This window comes from Podarcis tiliguerta (genome assembly GCF_965153285.1).
Source record: "Podarcis tiliguerta genome assembly, chromosome: 9".
In the NCBI taxonomy this organism is placed as follows: domain Eukaryota; kingdom Metazoa; phylum Chordata; class Lepidosauria; order Squamata; family Lacertidae; genus Podarcis; species Podarcis tiliguerta.
The window spans coordinates 42,280,136-42,301,389 of NC_139542.1; the positions used below are offsets into that span (position 1 = coordinate 42,280,136).

A 21,254-nucleotide genomic window follows, 5' to 3' on the forward strand; every position below is an offset into this window, starting at 1 on the left:
CCTAGTGTCCTCAAGTGTGGTGGAGGATGCTGTTCCCTCAGCTGTGTTGAAGTAAGATTCAGTTACCAATCTGGTTTGGTCTGGTACCTGGGATGCGAGAGGGCGCCATCTTGTCTTTCACCTCAGGAGGCAAAATGTCTTAGGCCAGCTCTAAAGGTAAAGGGTAAAGGGACTCCTGACCATTAGGTCCAGTCGTGGCCGACTGGGGTTGCGGCACTCATTTCGCTTTATTGGCCGAGGGAGCCGGCGTACAGTTTCCGGGTTATGTGGCCAGCATGACTAAGCCACTTCTGGCAAACCAGAGCAGCGCACGGAAATGCCGTTTACCTTCCCGCCGGAGCGGTACCTATTTATCTACTTGCACTTTGATGTGCTTTCAAACTGCTAGGTTGGCAGGAGGAGGGACCAAGCAATGGGAGCTCACCCCGTCACAGGGATTCAAACCACCGACCTTCTGATCAGCAAGCCCTAGGCTCTGTGGTTTAACCCACAGCGCCACCAGCTCTACTCCCAAGCAATCACCACTCACGACATAACCCTCCCTCTGCCTTGCAAGCAGGACCTAAATTAAGACCCATTCAGTACCTGCAGCTTTTGAGTGCCATGGAGCTCTGGAAAGTGCCTATTCTGCAAAGTGCCTCTCTGGGGGATCTGATATAGTGCAGTGGATTTGCTGTTGGGAGTGTTTTAACATTGTCCCGCTTGTGAGAAATATAGCCAGGATCCAACGCACTGTGAAACTAGCTGTGTGAGCATAAGGTAGGCTGTAACGGCAAATTGCTTTGGAAGCCCACAGGAATTTCAAAAGCACTTTGCAGCAACACTGTTTGTGGCATGTGTGTGTCAATTGCTGAAAGACACAAAATTCCACTGGGCTACTGTGAACATTTCTTCGGATTCCAGGCATAGCATGCTGCACTCCAAAATAAGCTGAGAAAGGTAAATGGTTTTTAAATGAGGATAAATAAACAAGAGATTATTAGTGCAGAGACAAAAATCCAGCAACAGCTAGTTGCTCTATTCTACTCATAATACTAATGGCTCTCTCTGGGATGCTAACACAATAATTCGTAACAGCAATGATAAATAAAAACCCTGGCATGCTATAACTGTCCTGTGGTAGCCTATTGTAGCCTAAACAAATATCTAACAAAACTAATGAAATCTACAAAACTTCAGTGTGGTTTGAGGCTGAAATCAAATGCACACCAGACTGGGAGTAAGCCCCAGTGAAATTAGTGGTTCTTGCATCAGAATAAACCCGGATGGGACTGGGCTTCACATTTGACTAGTTTGTAGCCTAAATATTCTTTGAAATTTGAAATACAGACATGTATGGATGGAACCAGCAGTTTCCCCCTGACTGTGGCTATCAGAATTAATGACTTTGTTTGCAGAATGAAGAGCCAATATTTGTGAGTTGATCAAAATGTCACAAAGAACAAATCAGCAGTGTACATTGGTCTACATTTTATGTACAGTATTGAGAACACAATGAAATGATAACTGGACTGATGTTAGTACAAAGACATACTGTATGATTTTTGCACTGTGTGAATGCATTGTTCAAAATATTGCACAAGGCACAATTTAGTTTGAGATTTTTCAAGACACTGGAGAAAAGTTAAGTATTTTAATCTCATAGGCATTTATTCTTGGCAAATTTATAATAATATATAAAGTTCATCATCATTATTGGTACAAGTCTGTCCGTTACTTATACTAAATTCCTTGGTCACTGCATGGATAATAACAAGAACAAGAACGAATGCCTGACCTGGACCCTTGGTGATTATTGAATTGACAGGCACAATCAATATATAGAAATTTTAACAGCTGTAAGAAAACAGTGTCTTTCCATTTGCTTCAATAAATTTATGTCAACACAGATCCCACAACCCAACTCTGTAACTATATATACTGAACACCAGAAAGCCTTCTAATATAATATAGTTATCTACAAGACTGTACAATACATTGTTACCCTGCAATCCAAAGTTCTGCAAGAGCCCAACCAAGCTCTGAGTTTTGTGTGAGGTGGTGATGGCCCAATCACTTCAGTGTTGGGGGGGGGGGTGATGCTACAGGTGCACACGCCAGCCAAGCTGCTGCGTAAGACATTTTGCGCTGAGGAGGCCTAAAAAGATGTCAGTTATGGGGAAACCAATGCAGAACAGTTGGAATCTAACTAAAGTAGCCTAATATGTTTATAGTTATGTAGCAGCATTACCTTTTATTATGAGGGTGTGACTTCAAAAAAAGGGTTATATAAGGATATAACTTGGGGGGTGGGCAACCCTCCTTGTCAGTTAGCCCAGTAAAGGGCTCTCATTAACAAACAAACTGCGAGGAAAATATCAGTTTATTTCTTAAGGAGCTACTGGAATAAAATACTAGATGTATGTGTGTGTTTTTTTCTTTACATGGCCACAAATAAAAGGTCTATTTAGCTTGCCTTGCAGTCTTATTGGTGGTGGTGAGGTTTAATGGTGACTGCTCTGCCATATCCACAGCCCCACCAGCTTATTTCATGGTGGTTGCTCTGCCATGTCAAAAACCCTGCCAGGGTCAGCTTTCCACCACCATTTGGTTTGGTTTGGTTGTTCATTCCCTTCAACTGATATCAGGGAGGGAGGGAGGAATCACTATGCCATCTTCAGGGCTGGTATAGTTCTTTGCCCTTTTCAGGGGCATGTCAGCAAAATGAGGGGACCTGGATCTTGTGTCTCTAAGCCAGGCATCCCCAAACTCGGCCCTCCAGCTGTTTTGGGCCTAGCTAACAGGACCAGTGGTCAGGGATGATGGGAATTGTTTTGTAGTTCCAAAACAGCTGTAGGGCTTCCGAGTCTGAGGATGCCTGCTCTAAGCTCTCCCCCAAAAAATTCTACCTGCCCTCTTTCACGCTTAACACCAGTGGGTATCTGTGCCCACAGATCTTAGCATCTTCTCGGGTAAGGTACATCACCACAGAAAAACACTTGCACCACTTCAAATGGTCCTTTAGCAGGCCTTTGGCCAGCTTTAGGATTGCTTTGTTCGTATTTTAAAAGCAGAGGATCAACAGCAGTTGTATAGGGAGGGTGGGAAAGCCATCAAAAGCCAAAAGAAAAAGAGTAGATATGATTTCCAATGTGTGACAAGGAAACCCCTTCATCAAGGTGTTGTTGGTTAAAAAAAAAAGAAATGCTTCTGAAGGACAGGTTGATGGGGGAGGGTTTTCCAGAGCAGCACACCTAAGCATTCCATTTCCTCCTTTTATTTCATGGGGTGCTGTCTACCTTGTGGCTACAGCCCTGAACATTTTCCCAGTTTTATGTGAATTAGACAGCCCTGGCTTGTGTAGATTGCTATGGTGCACCATAGCTGCCAGACAACAAAGAGCCTCAAATAATCAAGTTAGTTTTCAGTCAGAAATCACAATGGATGCAGTCGCTGCCACTACCTTTCAAGACGGTTAAACCATGAAAATCTGGTCACAGACCATGAGCATAATTATGCTACCGAATTAGGCTAATGACTACGAATGGTATCAAGTCACTGGGACATATTTTATGTAATAACCTGAGATGCTTAGAAACAATAACAGTGGCTAATACTGCCTATTAGGTCGTGAGTCAGCCTGCATACTGAGTTAATCAAATGTGGCGCCTCAGAATTAGGACTTAAGTCCTAATTTACCATCTCAGTGTGCTTTGTCCCTGTGTACATTTGTGTAAATTGAGCTGCCCTTGGGATACAACTAGATGTGGCATTAGGAGACCTGGGACCAGAACTCCTGCTCTGTTTTTTTGTTTTAAAGAAAAGGACTTTAATGGCAGCTGTGGGGTCAGGAGGCTCTAATCAGGGCTGTGGGACTGGGCTCAGGAGTGATAAACCTTGCTCCCTGCCTCATTTTCCCAATTAAACACCCACACAGACATTTAAGCTGCTAGTTACCCTGTGGGACAAAATATACGGGTACAGGTAGTTTCTTTACAAAACTCAGTCAAATATATTTGTGGATACTGCTGTCAAAGTTACTGTGTGTATGAACTGCACAATTTTAAGACCCAGTGACTTACAAGAGAGGGTGTTAAGCATGTAACCAACTATCACCAGTATAGATATTAAAATAATAGTTAGGATTACACATCACACGCCATGGATGCTAAAGGGTGTGATGTGTAATCCTAACAATCCTTACCTAGAGGAAGGTGCCGCTTAGCCAGGGTGATTTACTCCCCTTGCATGTGTGCTTAACATTGGGGCCTTAAAGTGCTAATCCTAGGCTGGACAGGGTCCACGACTGGCTATTTAGTTCTGTTAATCCTGTTCATTTTTCATTTTGAATTACACACACCTTTAAATAACTCAGATGCAGTTAGCGAATCGTGTAAATTTAAGTATAATCTGCAGGTTTTGCAGTAATACTTCAATGGCAGTCTGTTGCTTCTGACACAGGAAGGTATTTTCTAAGACTAAGGCTGAAATCCTTGCTTCTGAGTTAACACATGGTTAGGATTCTGCTGCAAAACAGCTGCTCAAAGCAGAATGGCCTGATTCTGTTTAGAAGTGGGTTTATGCTAAAGCCTTGAGTCTTATGTGGGGGAGGGGGCCCATGGTAATCTACCCCATTTACTACCATTCCTCTGAAAACATTTATTTCCCCCATTCCTACAGTAATGATATTGGGGGGGGGGTCCCATTTTTTCTAATTGCTTAGTGTGGGGAACAGATATATAGGAATATAGATAGCTATCAAGTCGAGACAGCTGGCCCATCTGTCTAACTATTTTCAATACTAACTGGCAGAGGATTTCAAAGATTTCAGGCAGAAGTAGTCCTACTTGGAAATGGCACAGATAGATACCTGGGAACTTCTACAATGAAAAGTATATTTTCTACCACTGAGCTACAGTCTTTCCAGGTATACCTGCAAGTATTCTTTGGGCAGGGAGGATAAAATCTGGGAAAAGAAGGGGTAACACACCCCCCCCCCGAAAATAGTATGCATTCCCAATTAAAATATACTCTTTTAAATAAATACAGTTAACAAATTTAAAGGCAGAAATGTATCAATGCACAAAGAAAGACTCAAAAACGTTCTTTTGATGAGAGCTTCAAGCAGAAATAGACCCAACTTTCATTATATATTAGGGATTAGATAGATTTGCTCTGGTTTTTACAAGCATCAAAAAGGGGGTAGGGACCAGCAGCAGTTGAACCACAGAAATGAAAGTGACAGTTTAATGTTCCTCAGTGAGGGAGAGGGGAAGATATTGACTTCTTTAAAGCATTGTGCTTGATCCCTGAAACTATATCATCTGTTGCGGGAGCTTTGGGAGCTATAGTCTTTCATCGTCACTGTCACTAATTTTCTTAAATGCAATGGGGCTCGCTTGCTTCAAAGAGGTCTTTGAAATGTCTGTATGCATGGTGGACATAGCTATCGTCTCGTAGTCATCATCCCTAGGGTGGAAATCGCAGAAGCGAAAGAAAACCTGCAAATCCCTCTGGAAGTTCTTGTTGAGGAACCCATAAAAGATGGGGTTCACGCAGGTAGAGATCATAGCCGTGAGGTGACAGATCAGGAACAGCAAATTGTGGCTGCAAGAAGCAACAGGTAGAATTTCATGGTTCCAGTCAAAGACTGTGTTAAAAACGGTCAGAGGGAGCCAGCACACCGCAAAGGCCACCACAATCGAGATGAGCATGATGTTGATCCTTTTCGTTTCAGTGGCTCGGTATTTATTGTCTCTCATCTTATCCATCATGTTGCTCCTCCTTTTTAAGCGCATGTATATCTGCGGGAAAACAAAAATTCAAAAACAACTGTGTAACCTAAAACTGTGGATCCTACAGGCATTTCTTTGGAGGAAACAAAGAACGGGTAAGACACATCACGAAAACAAGATTCTCTCTTACCTTTAAGTAGCAAATAAATATAAAGCAAAGGGGTCCCAAGTACTGTATCACCAAGAGAGCCGTGGTATACGAGAGCCTGATTGTCTCCAGTGGAAAGGAATCCAAGCACACGTACTTCCCTTTGTATTCCTCTATTGTTAGATTGGTGAAAGGTTCGTCGGTCAGTATGTGATACACCAGGAAAGGCAAAGAGGAAGCCACTGCTAGAGTCCAGATCGCAGCAATCCCTATGTAGGCATGTCTGTTGTTTGGCCTCCAGCCACGAGGGTTGATAATCAGCTGGTGGCGCTCAATAGCAATGAGGACCAAAGAGAAAACCGAGACTGTGATGGAGACACACTGCACAAAAGGGTTCAGCTTGCACATGGCCTCGCCAAAGACCCAGTGGTCCATTAAGGTGTAGACAAAGGTGAAGGGAAGACACATGATGGTGATGAGGAGGTCCGAAAAGGAAAGGTTGACAATGAGGATGTTAGTCACGTTGCGCATCTCCTTTTGTTTTAAGATGATGACGATCAAGGCCAGGTTCCCAGAGATGCCCAGAAGGATGACGGCCCCGTAAGCCAGAGCCAAGGTGAACACCATCGCCAAAGGCACGTGACAGTCTTCATCCTCAAAGTGAACGAGTCCAGAAGCCTCCTTTGAGACATTCTGAATGGAATAGTTTCCTGCCGAGGAAAGAAGTGATGAATTCATGTTGGGTTTCCCCACACGCACACAACAATCTGGGCCCACGCTGAGCAGTGGTCTGAAACGGCAATCGGTTTCTCAGAAGCACATTCAAGGCGTTAATGTTGTTCTCCTTACACAAAGAACAGGCTCCCAGCAGAAGCTGCCACAGAAATGTTCATGCCATCAATAATGCACAACCTGCAAAGGCAAAAATAATGCACATGGATTTTTCTTGGGTTTTCAGAAATGGAGGGAGGTATTTTGTACTTTATTGGAAAACCAGGGACCTTCTTAATCACAGTTGGAGTATTTATTCCTCCTCACTGCCAGGAATAGGCTATTGTTTTCAATTATGTAGTGGCTGTTTAAACCTGAATTTTCACTGCTGAGGTAATATTCAGAAGGGACTGTAGGGTTATCAGTTGTGTGTCAAGGCCCCAAGCCAGCCCCCCATAAGAAATAAATTGACACTAACACAGAATTTTGGTTTAAGTTTAATGGGCAAAATTTAGGCCACAACTTTATTGATTACGGTAAATGTATTGGCTTTGGCATTGGCAATAGACTATATCTGACTCCTGCCCACCTTGCAGGGAGTCATGAAAGGGTAAACCACCGAAAGAGGTACCACATTGGGGGAACCCGCCTGTAGCTCTCCTCCATGTTCCCAGAGGCCTGGCATGGCCCTAGCCCCTCAAGTGGACTTCGGACAAGATCCAGGCCCTGGATTCCTTTAATGGAATACCCTTGGACATGGAGGGGCAGGCGATGGCTGACCTGCCCTCCCCCCTCCCACATCCATAAGCCAATGCCTAACCGCCAAACCTTACAAAGTTGTGACGATTGATAAGAGGTAGGTGAAAACCATGTGGCCAATGCCAGTCTGCCAAATGGAAAAATTCCTACCTGGCCCCCGTCCCAAGACAGGTGACCAACCAAAGTCCAAAGCAAGGCCAGAGGACACCTAAAATAAAAGGGTGGGTGGATGGGTGTTTGGCAGCGCGAAGCAGGTGCGCAGCACACAATGCGCTGCTGCTCATATACCACCACCCCCCCCACACACACAATCACCTCTCTCAAAGTGATTGGCCAAGGAGGCCTGGGATGATTGTGGTGCCACCCTGGCGTGTAAGGCCTCACTCCACCTACACTGGGGGTGGGGTGGGGTGGAGCTGTATTGAGGGCCTGCCCACAACCAGGATCATTTTTTAAGATGATCCAACTTCTCATTCCCTACAGCAGGCGTGGCTAACCTATGGTGCCTCCAGATTGCATTGGAGTACAACTCTTATCATCCCTAACCATTGGCCATGCTGATGGGCACTAGAATCCTACAACAACTGAACGCCCACATGCAAAGCTCCCCTGCCCTGCACAGAGACAATATTAATTAGACCTACATCTTTGTACCCAGAGAAAGGATTCCTCTTTGCATAAAGCTTAATTGCAATGCATTGCACCCAAAGACAACAAGCAATATCGGGTTGACTCACAGGCATCTGGCTGAAAGTCGTTCCTGGGGTGCGTGTTCCCAAGGACTTTGAGACAATAACCATGGGAGATCTACACATGCTGCTAGTTTTAGTGCCCAATGTTAAGCATGTTTACCCAGAAGCAGTGCTGGATTAATACACAAGCTAAGTAAGCTGCAGTTTAGCACCCCCTAGATACTAAATTTCAACTTTTACATAAATTATTTCAAAATCAAAAGGAGCAGGGTGAAGAAATTCTGAAACCAGACATTATTGTTCTGTTGTGTATATACTTAATAACTATGCAATTATTGGTCATATCACGTACAGAAACAACCACAATTAATATCAAAATTTCATTCAGCCAGGTGTCCATAAGCCGTCAAAGAGCACTGGTGGCAGACCATACCAGGCTTGACTGCAGAAAATATTTGGCCTAAACATAAATTAGTCTCATGTCTCATTTCAAAGGTTCTTTTTTTAAAAAAATCATGGAAGTGATTTAATTTTGATGTCATGTGTAGAACACACCTAGTGCATGTTGTATTGTTTCTTCCAGTGAATAAGTGTTATAAGTGCTCTTGCGTTGCTGGGACACAAAGTCTACAAATATGCTAACTAAGAAATCATAAGGCAGCCTCACTTAAAGTTATTCCACATGCAAAAAGGCTTATTGCAAAAATATTCATTTTAGTTAGATTGTTTCGTTTTTGGCTGCCTCCTTGCCTATGTGGTGGAATGTCTGCAAATATAAAAGTGTGTTGTTTCGATTTTCAGTGTCCTTTCTGTTGAAATAATAAACATTTTTGGATAATGCTCTGGGGCCTCTTAAACTTGACACAACTCTGCTCAGAAGTAAGTACTACTGAGTTGAAATGCAATTTTCTGCCAAGTAAGTGTGTCTAAGGTTACAATAGCGCAGCCTAATATAAGAGAGCCTCAACAGGAAATCTATCTTTGTGCCAGCATAAACCCACAGATGAGTTATGATTAAGAATGATGCCATGATACATTCATCTGCATTATTTTCTGACACTCAGTTCAAGGGTTTAGCTGCCATAATTTTGAATTCAGACTGCACATATAGGAACTTTTCTATAGACCCAGAGCATACGAGATTCCAGCAGTAAACACAGTTTAATGATCAAACCGAGTACTTCTTGAGTACTAACAAAACAACACATAACACATTCTTGGCCAGTTCAAAGCACTTATTCATTTGGAAAGGTCATGGAGTAGAGAAACACTAAGCAATCACCAATCTCATTCACATTAGGAATAATATTGCAGGTCACTGTGAGAAGCTCAATCCTCAAAGAAATCAAATGGAGGGGGCCAGCCCACTGAAAAATTTCCAGCCACCAGTCAGGCTGAGAGCTCATGAAAGTTCTCTCAAAGGTGAAGACTCCTTGCCCTTCAATATCATCTTAATGCAAGATTAGCCAATGTGGTGCCCTGCAGAGGTTGTCACAGAATACAACTCCCATCACCTCTGACCATTCACCATCCCAGCTGGGGCTGATGGAAGTTGTAGTCCAACATTGGGTCACCACATTGCTTACCTTTGTCCTAATGTCCCCAGAATTCGAAGACCATGATCAAGATGTATTCCTTGGTTCTTCAGTCACCTTGCAAAAGCATGAAGTTTGACATGCGCTGCAGGGTTAAAATGACAAGCGCCTAGAATTCTGCGTACAGATATAGGTTCAGATGATTGAAGTTAATTGCTAAGTATTTCATTCCAATAGATGTTGCTACAGGTTTGTTTTGTTTTTAAATTTGTTCCTGTTCTTTATATTGTAACGTACAGCAAATGTCAGTGGAGCAGCACGGTTCAGAATAAATTCCATGCACATACAAAACTGAAAACATTTTAAAGTGACTCTAAGGAGAGGGGTTAAAATGACTTGAGACCGACCCAGCTGAACACAGGGCAGTAGATATATATGATGGTCCACTAGAGGTGTGGTAAACCTTATGGGTTTGCCTCCTTTCTGCCTGCCTGCCTGAGATCTCAAAGACAGAAGGGCACGATGCAATAAATAGACTGAGGACTGCATTTGGATTGGTGGGTCACTAGTTGTAAATGCCTGAGATATAGATAGATGATAGATAGATAGATAGATAGATAGATAGATAGATAGATAGATACAGTGGTGCCTCGCAAGACGAAAAGAATCCGTTCCGTGAGTCTCTTCGTCTAGCGGTTTTTTCGTCTTGCGAAGCAAGCCCATTAGCGGATTAGCGCTATTAGCGGTTTAGCGGCTATTAGCGGCTATTAAAGGTTTAAGGGATTAGCGGATTAGCTGCTAAAAGGCTATTAGCAGCTTAGTGCCTTAGAAAAAGGGGGTGGGGAGCGGAAAAAAACCCCCAGGAATCGCAAGACATTTTCATCTTGCGAAGCAAGCCCATAGCAAATTCGTCCTGCAAAGCACCTCCAAAACGGAAAACCCTTTCGTCTAGCGGGTTTTCCGTCTTGCGAGGCATTCGTCTTGTGGGGCACCACTGTAGATAGATAGATAGATAGATAGATAGACAGACAGACAGATATAATGGCGCTATACTTTCAGCTCAAGGATCTAATTAGCTGTGATAAACACCTGAGTGGCTGTCACACACACACCCCGCCCCCTAGATCTCCTTGGAGCTTGCTGCCACCTTGTCAGGCCCCTACACAGTGGTGAGAGGATGCTACATTCTCCATCCACCTCACGAACCACCACAGCACAAATCCTGTGTTTTGTGCTTTGGATTCTCCCCCCCCCCCAAACCAGCCTCCCTAAGCCACCCACAATCTGGACTGGGATCACAGCCTGAGGGGGAGAGTTAACCCTTTCTTTCTGAACCTTTTCCCTACCAAGCCCCCACCCCACCCCCGCTACCTTTAAAACAAAGAAAACACAAAACCATATTGTGTTTCTGAGCTGGATCATGCCCCACACACTTTTAAAGTGGAGAATTCCAAGCATGGCTTCAGACAGAGACACATTTAACTTGCCATTGGGTTTGGCACTGATCTACTCAGTGGTGACTGGTGCCCATTGGGACAGAAGGCAAGGAGACCAATAGGCAGAGCCTGATGATGATAGTTTTGTTCCCATCCTCCTCCCTGCTGAGTGCTACAAGGGCCAGGATGCTGACAGCCAGTGCTACCCCATGGAGTGCTTGTAAATAAGTAAGCATGCGGGCAGGTGGGGGCTGGCTGAGGGCAGAGTGAGGCTGGTGCCCCATTCACCCTAATGGGCCAACCTCCACTATATATATATCTTTCGTGTTGTGACCTACTCTGAACCTCTTCTTTTTCTTTACTCCCCTTTACTCCCACTTAAAAAAAAAACCTTTTGGCCATGCTCTTTTCAGCTACCAAGAGACAAGCGCCCAGTGCATTGGAGCAGAGTTACTCTAATGGTTCTTGCAAGCAGTCTCCTTCCCTAGTTAATATTCCAGCTGGCCCCCGGAAGAACAGTAGGGGGCCGAGCACAAATAAGCTATCCTGGTTGCTTTCATCTCTGGCAGAACTGCTCTCTAGCAGGGATAGGGCAGCCACTGAGGAGACAGGAACAAAACGAAAAGGATTCAAAATTAAAGAGGATTTGAGGAGGGAAAGAGCAAATCAATATTTATCCACGGAACTCAAACATACACACAACAGAGCAATTTCTTGCCATTTATGAAGAGGCAGGATAGAAAGACAGAATCAATGGAAACTTAAACCAGCAATTAATTGACCCACATTTGATGCAATCAATAGACCGCAAAGCCTTGTGGGGTATTTCCCCCCTCTTCTGAAACCTCTTCATGCAACTTAAGTTTCCCCTTAAATGGAAAGGCTTGAGCTGAAGGCTGAGTTTACCAAGGCAGCCCACAGCCTTGATCCATAAGAGCACCTACTTTTCATTGGCTTATATCACAGATGGGGAACCTTTAGCTCGTGGGCCAGAGGTGGCCTGTGGGTCCCTCCAATCTGGCCCACAGCCTCTCCTCCTCAGCCCCTTGCCTGTGCTTAAAAGGGGAGGTGGTGCTAACAGAAACCTGACTGCTGTCCAGTGGGGTGAGAAGCAAATACAGTGGTACCTCGGGTTAAGTACTTAATTCGTTCCAGAGGTCCGTTCTTAACCTGAAACTGTTCTTAACCTGAAGCACCACTTTAGCTAATGGGGCCTCCCGCTGCTGCCACGCCGCCACCAGAGCACGATTTCTGTTCTCATCCTGAAGCAAAGTTCTTAACCCGAGGTACTATTTCTGGGTTAGCGGAGTCTGTAACCTGAAGCGTATGTAACCTGAGGTACCACTGTACAGCTGGAAAGGAAGAAGGGAATAAAATAATACATTCCAGCCATACCTGAAGAGTCACAGTTACACACACACACACACACACACACACACACACTTCCATTCAGGCCCTATCAACTTTCAAGGAAGGCACATTTCAGCCAGGCAAAAGTACTTGTGAGAGAACGGAGCAAAACTGGAGAGGTTCTGAGGCTTCTGGAGGGGAGGGAAGAGTCCTGAGGATTAGATAGGGAGGCCTACATTCAGCCCCTAAGCCTGAGCTTCTCCACCAGCTTAAGCCCAAACCAGCTTCAACGGTCTTTGGAGCTTGCTGGCTGCCCTGTTACTTTCCTCCGAGTTCTGATAAACAAACTAGCTTCATTTCTCGTGGTCAGCAAATGCAACATAGATGACAAACATGAAAGCTACAATAGTGGAAGTGTGGTAGAAGAAGACATGGCATTTCAACCAGGGAGGTTATCATTCACCAGCATCCACTGCATGCCCTCCAACATTTCTCTGTTGAAAATAGAGACGTCTCACTTCATAATGATAATTTTACTATTTATACCCCACACATCTAACTGGGTTGCCCCAGCCACTCTGAGCAGCTTCCAACATATATAAAAATCTAATAAAACATTAAACATTATTTTTTATTAAAAAAAACAACCCTTCCCTATACAGGATTGCCTTCAGACAGCTTGGGGGTCAAATAACTCCATGTCGTCCAACATTTGTCCAATAAAAATAGGGACATCCTAAGGACGCTAGGGACGCGGGTGGCGCTGTGGGTTAAAGCCTCAGTGCCTAGGGCTTGCCGATCGAAAGGTCGGCGGTTCGAATCCCCGCGGCGGGGTGCGCTCCCGCTGTTCAGTCCCAGCGCCTGCCAACCTAGCAGTTTGAAAGCACCCCTGGGTGCAAGTAGATAAATAGGGACCGCTTACTAGCGGGAAGGTAAACGGCGTTTCCGTGTGCGGCTCTGGCTCGCCAGAGCAGTGATGTCACGCTGGCCACGTGACCCGGAAGTGTCTTCGGACAGCGCTGGCCCTTGGCCTCTTTGAGTGAGATGGGCGCACAACCCTAGAGTCTGTCAAGACTGGCCCGTACGGGCAGGGGTACCTTTACCTTTAAGGAAAAGTGGGAGATTCAGGGATCAAATCAGAAACCAGGATGGCTTCTGTAAATCCGGGACTGTCTCTGGAAAATAGGGACACTTGGAGGGTCTGCCACTGTGGTGTGTCTGGTTTTTTTAACAGGAAGCCTAACACAGGAGGTAAGATGAACCAAGCGCCCAAGCAAGGTTTCAGTAACAGGACTTAGATTGGACTAGAAAGCAGAGCCCCTCAGCATGGAGAAAAGGTGAGCTTCAGCTTCTCCATTTAAAAGAAGACCTAACCTGGGGGGGACGGGGACTGTAAAGACCTGATGAAGAGAGCACAGCAGAGGTTACATTTTCTGAGAATCCTCCAGAAAAATAATCTCTCAAAGGACCTGTTGATGGCATTCTACCATTGTACTGTTGAGAGTGTATTAACTTATGGTCTGTGTGTGTGGCTTGGGAGCTGCACAGTCAGGGAAAAAAACAATGCTGTCCAGGGTTGTAAAGACTGCAGAGAGAATAATTGGGTGCACTCTTCCCACCTTGGATCAAATCTATGCTCCAGGTGTCATAAGAACATAACTGTCAACGTTTCCCTTTTTCCCTTGCAAGAAAAGGGGAAAGTTGACAGCTATGCATAAGAAAGCTGCAGAGATAGTGCAGGACAGTACGCACCCTGGAAATGATCTCTTTCAGCTTCTGCCTTCTGGAAGAAGGTACAGGGTTATAAAGACTAGGACTAGCTGCCTGAGAAACAGTTTTTATCCAAATGCGATTTTGGTTTTAAACAGAGTGTAAGGTAGTCTCTGTGGGAGTACAGTGGTGCCTCGCAAGACGAAAAGAATCCGTTCCGCGAGTCTTTTCGTCTTGCGGTTTTTTCGTCTTGCGAAGCAAGCCCATTAGCGGATTAGCGCTATTAGCGCTATTGGCAGTTTAAGGGCTATTAGCAGCTATTAAAGGCTTAAGGGATTAGCAGTTTAGCTGCTAAAAGGCTATTAGCAGCTTAGCGCTTTAGAAAAAAGGGTTGGGGAGCGAGAAAAAAACTCAAAAATTTTCGTCATTTTCGTCTTGCGAAGCAAGCCCATAGGGAAATTCGTCTTGCGAAGCGCCTCTGAAAACGGAAAACCCTTTCGTCTTGCGGGTTTTCCGTCTTGCGAGGCATTCGTCTTGCGGGGCACCACTGTATATTGTATTTAATTATGGGGTATCAGAGTTTTAGGGGGTTAACCAGGCTGGGATAGCTAGGATAGCAGACTTGTTGGTTTTTGAATGTCTGATGTAGATTTTTTCAATTTTGTTGTTCTGTATGGGACAATGACAATAAAGATTATCGTATCGTATCATATAAAAGGCATGTTATCTATGCATCTAGAGCTTAGAGGAAGAGCTTCCAGGCTAGATGGTGGAGTTGCATTCATGCGTCAACATCTCTCATTTTAGAAACATGTGGTGTGATCCTAAACATGTTTAATCAGAAACAGGGCTGCGAGTTTAGCGAATTTTATCAGCATGATGAATCCATTAAAATATATTGGTCAGCTAAAAAGGTTCCCCTAAATTACTGACCAGCAGGTTTAAATAATAATAATTATTTAGATGTTGTTTTTGTTAATTTATTTAATTTGTTATTCACCTAATGGCCTCTCTGCAATTTACAGCCAGGTTTTAAAACATGCATTTGTAAAAACAAAAGCCACCAAAAGTTAAACAATTGATCAGAACATAAAATGAACACCAGATTCCAAATGGGATGGGGGCTTTATCAGCAACCTAGACTGGTAGCAATAGAAATCTTGGCTTAGCTGGGTCATATTCTCGAAGCTACCAGCATGAGTCTGACCAAACTGCGGGAGGCAGTGGAAGACAGGAGTGCCTGGCGTGCTCTCGTCCATGGGGTCACGAAGCATCGGACACGACTAAACGACTAAACAACAACAACATTCCATCAAATGCCTAGATGGAGAGAAGAGTCTTAATGTGGTGCCAAAAATATGTCAACGTCAGTTCTAGGACAGCGTGTCACAGTCTGGAGATTTGGGGATGTCAGGGAGGAACAAAGGACAAGTCCCTCTCTACTGCTGCCACCCTCCAAAGCTTTCTCAGATGGGGCAAACAGAGAAGGAGCTCAGAGGACACTCATATGGTTCAGGTAGAGTTTTCTTAACAACAACAACAATTTGCACAACAAAATTGATAAAATGGATGACAGAATTTACTAATAAAACAGCAGATGACAAGCACCATCTTAGACAGGGAAGGGGAATCTGTGTTCCCTCAGATTTTCGTGGATTCTAGCTCCAACACCCATCGCTGAGCACTGGACATGCTGGCTGAGATGGTTTAGAGTTGTCATCTAGCAATATCTGAAGGGCCAGTGGCCCAATGCTCAGGGATGGGTGTTGGAGCCCGAATCCACGAAAATCTGCAGGAACACAGGTTCCCCTTCCCTGTCTAAGATGGTGCTTGTCATCTGCTGTTTTTATTAGCAAATTAGTATATTAGTAAATATGAAGCATCTATATATTAGAAGAGGTATTCCCTTCTGTGTGACAGAGAAGAGGGGATGTGTCTTCTCAGTGATGCTTGCTGCGACAATACATGTATCATCATCTAAAAATGAAGTGCATATTATTCCCTTATTTTTTTTCTCCTTTATGCATATTGAATAATCAACCAATTAAAATTCATTTGGGGCTTTTTCAGGTTTGCACATTATTTAGCTGCTAATACACTTCCCCTCTATTTGAATTAGATGGGGGCTGCCCACACCTGCACATATCTGAATTTGTATATGAGGTGCAGCTTCAGCTCTTCCTGTTCATGCCTGTAGCTGTTCTGTGCTTGTCCCTGTCTTCCAATTGGTTGATACTATTATGCCAGTTAAGTACTGTCAGGGCATGTGTGCAGGTAGATGCATGAGCCTTGTTTTTAATAAACATTTCACCACCCCACCCAAGAAGTGTGCAAAAGCAAATTCGTTCATTCCGTTTTCTGATTTTGTGCAAAAGAAAGAAAGGAAAACAGCCTTTGCGGAGCACACTGGAAATAGTTACAAGAACGACCACAAAAGAAATGAAAGCAATGAAGAAGTACTGGGTTTGGGAAGGGGAGGAGCAGAAAGTGGCAATCGCTCCAATCAACCACAATCACAAAAACAAATAATAATAAGTGATCCCAAGTGGAGTGGTTTGGAAGGGAATTTGCATTATTCCAGTATCAGGTGAGCCTGAATTTACAAGCAGAAGCATTAAGATGGGCATTGTTCAAGGGTAACATCATGTGAACAACACAAATTAAATGTGAATGCAAACAGCTGCAAACACACAGTAAACTGGTGTGGAAGAGCCCATGATTAATCAGTTAAGATTTCTTTCATTGGAAAACTATCCTCCTTCTAGGACCCATGGAGTAAGTTACTTCCTAGCTAAGTATGATTAGTTTTGCAGCCTTACATACTGTTCCACATGACCCCAATCTCCACAGCAGTGCAAGATTCCAGGGGACCGAGCGCTTACACAGGACCTGTGTTTCCTTTAGAAACAGCGAAGAATGTAGTTCATTTACACATATATACAACCTGAGTCCAAGCTGGAGGGCAGCAGCATTGGATTTAAACAGACACCTGCCATTTCTCTGCCTCTCTCTCCCGCCCACTGCTTACTAATTCTGTTGAATAACTCTACAACACTCTGCACGAAGCTTCGGCCCACATTACTCCTAACTCTCTATCTCTCCCTGGCTTTTTGCAACACAGGCAGAGGAGACCGTCCCACTCGCTTTGATCCTGTGTTGTGCTATATTACCCCCAGGCTGCCATCTCAAAGGGGATGCGTCTGACTTAATTAACACTTAATTTATGTTGATTCCCTTGGATTAGCATTGTCTAGCACACAGCCTAATCACAGGGGTTAGGCCTAATGCACACACAGAATCTGGCTATTTCCTGCTTCTAACACCCCCAAGCCTTTGTTAAATTCTAATATTGCTGGTGCCAGGAATTCAGGAAAAACTAAAACTTTGGTATCAGGCTGCATAGGTGCCACCCTAAACACACTAATAGTGCAACAACAACAACGGTGCAATCCTCTTTTACTTCAGTGGGGCTTGCTGTCAGATAAGAGGGAATGGAACTGCCTCTTTGTAATGCATTCCTGTACCACTTAACTGAGAGTTAGCCTCATTGAACCCAATTGTTCCCAGTAGAACAGGATGATTGCACTGTTAAGTAAGGAAAGGCATGGTTAAGATCATGCTGGTGTTTAATATTCACACCCTGCCTTCTTTCCCATCTATCAAAACTTTCCAAAGTTGATTGCCCTGAGCAAAGGCTGGACTGCCAGGCAAGAGCCTATTCCTGAAAGGGAATCTTGATAAACCTTTCTGACCCAGACACAGGCAAATCCTCGCATCAGAACGCAGGGGTGCCAACTTGAATACAATATTGGGGGGCATAATCGATCACAAGACGCACACATGCACACCATTTGAATGGCAATGTCCACTGATGGGGATGGAGGGGCTCAAATATTTTATGAGGGGGAGAAGGGACCTTGGCCCCTAGGAGTTGGCTCCTATGTCAAAACATAGCTCAAGAGGATCCCAGTCACTGACCAAACTGCAACCCTTTCTGCTTCATTAAAAGGGCAAAAAGCAGGAGGTGTAGACAGAAAACTTACACGGACCCCAATATAGCCCGATCCAGAAACCAGTTAAGCCAAAGGACATAGGATGGGGAGCTGAGGAACTGGCTTCTATGCATGGCAAACTTTTTGACTCAGTGAGACTTGATTCCAAACAAACACGCACACCCAACTCCCTACTCTTAAAATCTCTGTTGAAATCTTCTGAATACATTTATACTATTGTTGTTGGGAGAGGCCTATTATTATTATTATTATTATTATTATTATTATTATTATTATTATTATGTTGTCTGCCTTGCAAACGATGTACCCTTCCATGGGAATATGCTCATTGAACTCAATGGGAAAAAATATACATGGGATGAGACTAGACATAGTCAAGTGCATCGGCCAGAACGCTCTGTGTGTGTGTGTGTGTGTGTGTGTGTGGAGGGGAGGCAGGGAATGCAAGACTTCCAGTTTTCCTCTTCGGCCCTTAAGAAGCTCCCACATTAAGTCAGCATCTCGCCCAATCCCCTCTCTCACGCCCTGCATGGCTCCTGAATCCTAGGAATCTAAAACAGCACACTTAGAGGAGGGAGGAGGGGGATAGGATCCGCCTGTCTGTGTGTGGACGCAACCAAGGGAGGTTAGGAAAGTGGGATCTGAACCGGCTTCAATCTGATTCATCCTCACGACCAGTCTATGGAGTGCAGCAGACGTCAGGCCGTCTTCCTCCAATTGTCTTCCATTGTTTGAGCCTCTTTGCTTTCATGCAACAAAAGCCCCCACTTAACATGGGGAGAACCCTCCACCAACGACGGACCCCCTCGTGGGACTTGAGGAGACGTGGCTAGTTCGTTTCATCTGCTCTAATTCCATCTGCGCTTTTTCTGCGGAGGAGACCTGAGCCTCCTGTGTCTTGGTTCTGGGAAAACGGGGGTCATTTATTTGCCACGATCGCCTTCCTTTCTAATACATTACCCACAATGCTGTCCTCCCCGCCCCCCGGGTCTCCTGGAGACCTCGTGCGCTCCTGAGCCGACCGGCTGTAACTTGACACCCATCCCGTCCCATCCCACCGCGTCTCTCCAATCGGACCCTCCAGTCCGGATCTGCCCTAAACAGGCGACTCCCTGCAGCCATAGCTGCTGCGTCTGCCGAAGATTCCTAAGGGACAAGGTTCAGCGGGGTATTTACTGCCCCTTCCGTATACTTTCTGGAAAATAAAGGCTTGGAGAAGGACGGGGAACCTCCAAATGTCTCCAACGCCCATCACCCCTGACCACTGGGGATGCTGGCCGGCGAGGAGGGCAGGCGGAGCCCCACCACAGCTGAAGGACTACACAGGCTTCCCACTGTTGTCCCTTTCGACGGAAAGAGCGGTCCCACTTCCCTTCAGCGGGTTACCCTAATCCGAAAAGACTCTCAACTTCCAGCAGAAGGTGGATGGCCATCTGTCATGGATGCTTTAGTTGAGATTCCTGCTTTGCAATGGGCTGGGGGACCCCAACCCCCTACAATTCCCCTCCTTTCCTCCCTGTATACCAGCTTCTTCCCTGTGTTTACATTCCTCCTGGCTGAGAGAGCCAGGCGTGCGGGTGAAAGGGGCCAGAGATCGCGCGTCTAGGTCCTTCTGCGAAGCGCTCCGCGCCTCTGCCCGCCCTTTAGCCCTTCGCCGTTGCTGATAGATTCTCCCCAGTTTTTCGGCATCGGCTGGCTTGAAGACCTACAGAACAGCCTTCGGCTCTACTCACAGCTTCTTTCCTCTCTCTTCCAGCAGAAAAGAAAAAAGCCCCCTTCTCCCCTCTCCCTCCCTCTCTCCCTCCGATCTTTTCGGAAGTTTTGGTGGCTTGAGATGCGCCCCTTACAAGATGCCCAACAGGCGCGTCCGACGGCGCTGCCTCGGATCGGCTCGACAACTACGCTCGAAGCGGTTCTCTTCCCATTACTGCGAAGCCCGGGTCTAGCACGTGTCAGATTGGGGAGATCGCTCGTTTCGCGGGCACGGTCATTCCGTCCAATGTGCAAATGGGAACAGGTAAACGCCTTTAGGGGGTGGGGAGAGATCCGCTGGCTTTTTTTAAAAAAAGGATAATAACAGCCACAAAAGAGTCTCTCACCTGCATTCTTCCTTTCTTCCAAGCACCATCCTAAGTGCTGAAGCGAGAGGATAAGAGACGGCTGACTTGGGAAGCGAAAGGCAAAAGAAGGACAGACCCGCTGGCATTTGCCCACCACGGATCCCGAAGATTGGGTGAGCGGAGCAGGAGGCGTCCCCCTTAAAGCTGAACTCCACCTTATTCTCCCACTATCACATGACGGTGTGCGGTGCGGGATGTGAAGATCCCAGCACACGCGCCTCACCTTTAAGCTGCACATCTGGAGGTGGGTTGCCTAGTAATTCCGAAATAAATGTAATTAAGTATGGAAACTGCAGGGAAGGAGGGGGAGCGGGGAGGAAAGGGGCTGGGAAGAGCTCTCGGGTGTGGGAGACAGTTTCTGAAATGCTTCTGCAATCCGGATTTTTGTCGGCGTGGTGGTTTGCGATCCTGCGCCACCTCGTGGCCCAAGCCCGTCGGTGCCGAACCCTTCTCTGGGCATGGGGTTATGTAAAACGATCATTAGCGGGAGTAGCGGCTGGGATGTGATTTCATATGCAACCCCCACACCACCAAAAAAAAAACAACCCGCTTTTTCGAATGAGAAAATTCGACTGATGGAGAGGCCCAAACGTTTTGTGTGTGTGTGTGTGCTTGTGTGTGTATAAAAAAAATCTATTAGTTAAATGGAAAACACAAAGAAGATGAGCTATCACTTCTGAAATCAACTAACAGAGCAATACAGTGGTACCTCGGGTTAAGTACTTAATTCGTTCCAGAGGTCCGTTCTTAACCTGAAACTGTTCTTAACCTGAAGCACCACTTTAGCTAATGGGGCCTCCTGCTGCCGCCGCACCGCCAGAGCACGATTTCTGTTCTCATCCTGAAGCAAAGTTCTTAACCTGAAACACTATTTCTGGGTTAGCAGATTGTGTAACCTGAAGCGTATGTAACCATGAACTGTATGTAACCCGAGGTACCACTGTACATTAGTCCAGAACTGAAAATATGCCATTGCTATGCTGGCAGAACAGGGTACCACATCCCAGGATGGCAGGGAGAAATTAGCATAAAAAACAAAAGTGATGTCTCTGGGGAAATGACAGAC

At 45.3% G+C, this 21,254-nt stretch overlaps 2 protein-coding genes across 4 annotated transcripts in view; one reads left to right on the top strand and one right to left on the bottom strand.

Annotated features, from left to right (window-relative positions):
* Positions 1–1,629: 1,629 nt before the first annotated feature.
* NPY1R (neuropeptide Y receptor Y1) lies at positions 1,630–20,426 on the bottom strand (the record flags this gene model as incomplete). Of its 2 annotated transcripts, none has more annotated exons than XM_083457445.1 (3): positions 1,630–5,783; positions 5,905–6,572; positions 20,168–20,426. In XM_083457445.1, the coding sequence occupies 3 exons, from the start codon at positions 20,424–20,426 to the stop codon at positions 5,325–5,327; spliced, it is 1,386 nt and encodes a 461-aa protein (XP_083313571.1). In that variant the 3' UTR covers positions 1,630–5,324. The 2 variants fall into 2 exon arrangements, with proteins under 2 accessions (XP_083313571.1, XP_083313572.1); XM_083457446.1 differs by having other exon boundaries at positions 5,905–6,774; positions 20,168–20,276.
* NPY5R (neuropeptide Y receptor Y5) overlaps positions 19,201–21,254 on the top strand; it is a 32,648-nt gene continuing 30,594 nt past the window's right edge. The window contains exons 1-2 of one of the 2 annotated variants that reach the window (XR_014515142.1): positions 19,201–20,085; positions 20,191–20,432. The gene's annotated coding sequence lies outside the window, so the exon portion shown is untranslated. Of the gene's footprint in view, positions 20,086–20,190; positions 20,433–21,254 lie in introns of those variants that run through there. The other variant, XM_083457458.1, reaches the window with a different exon arrangement.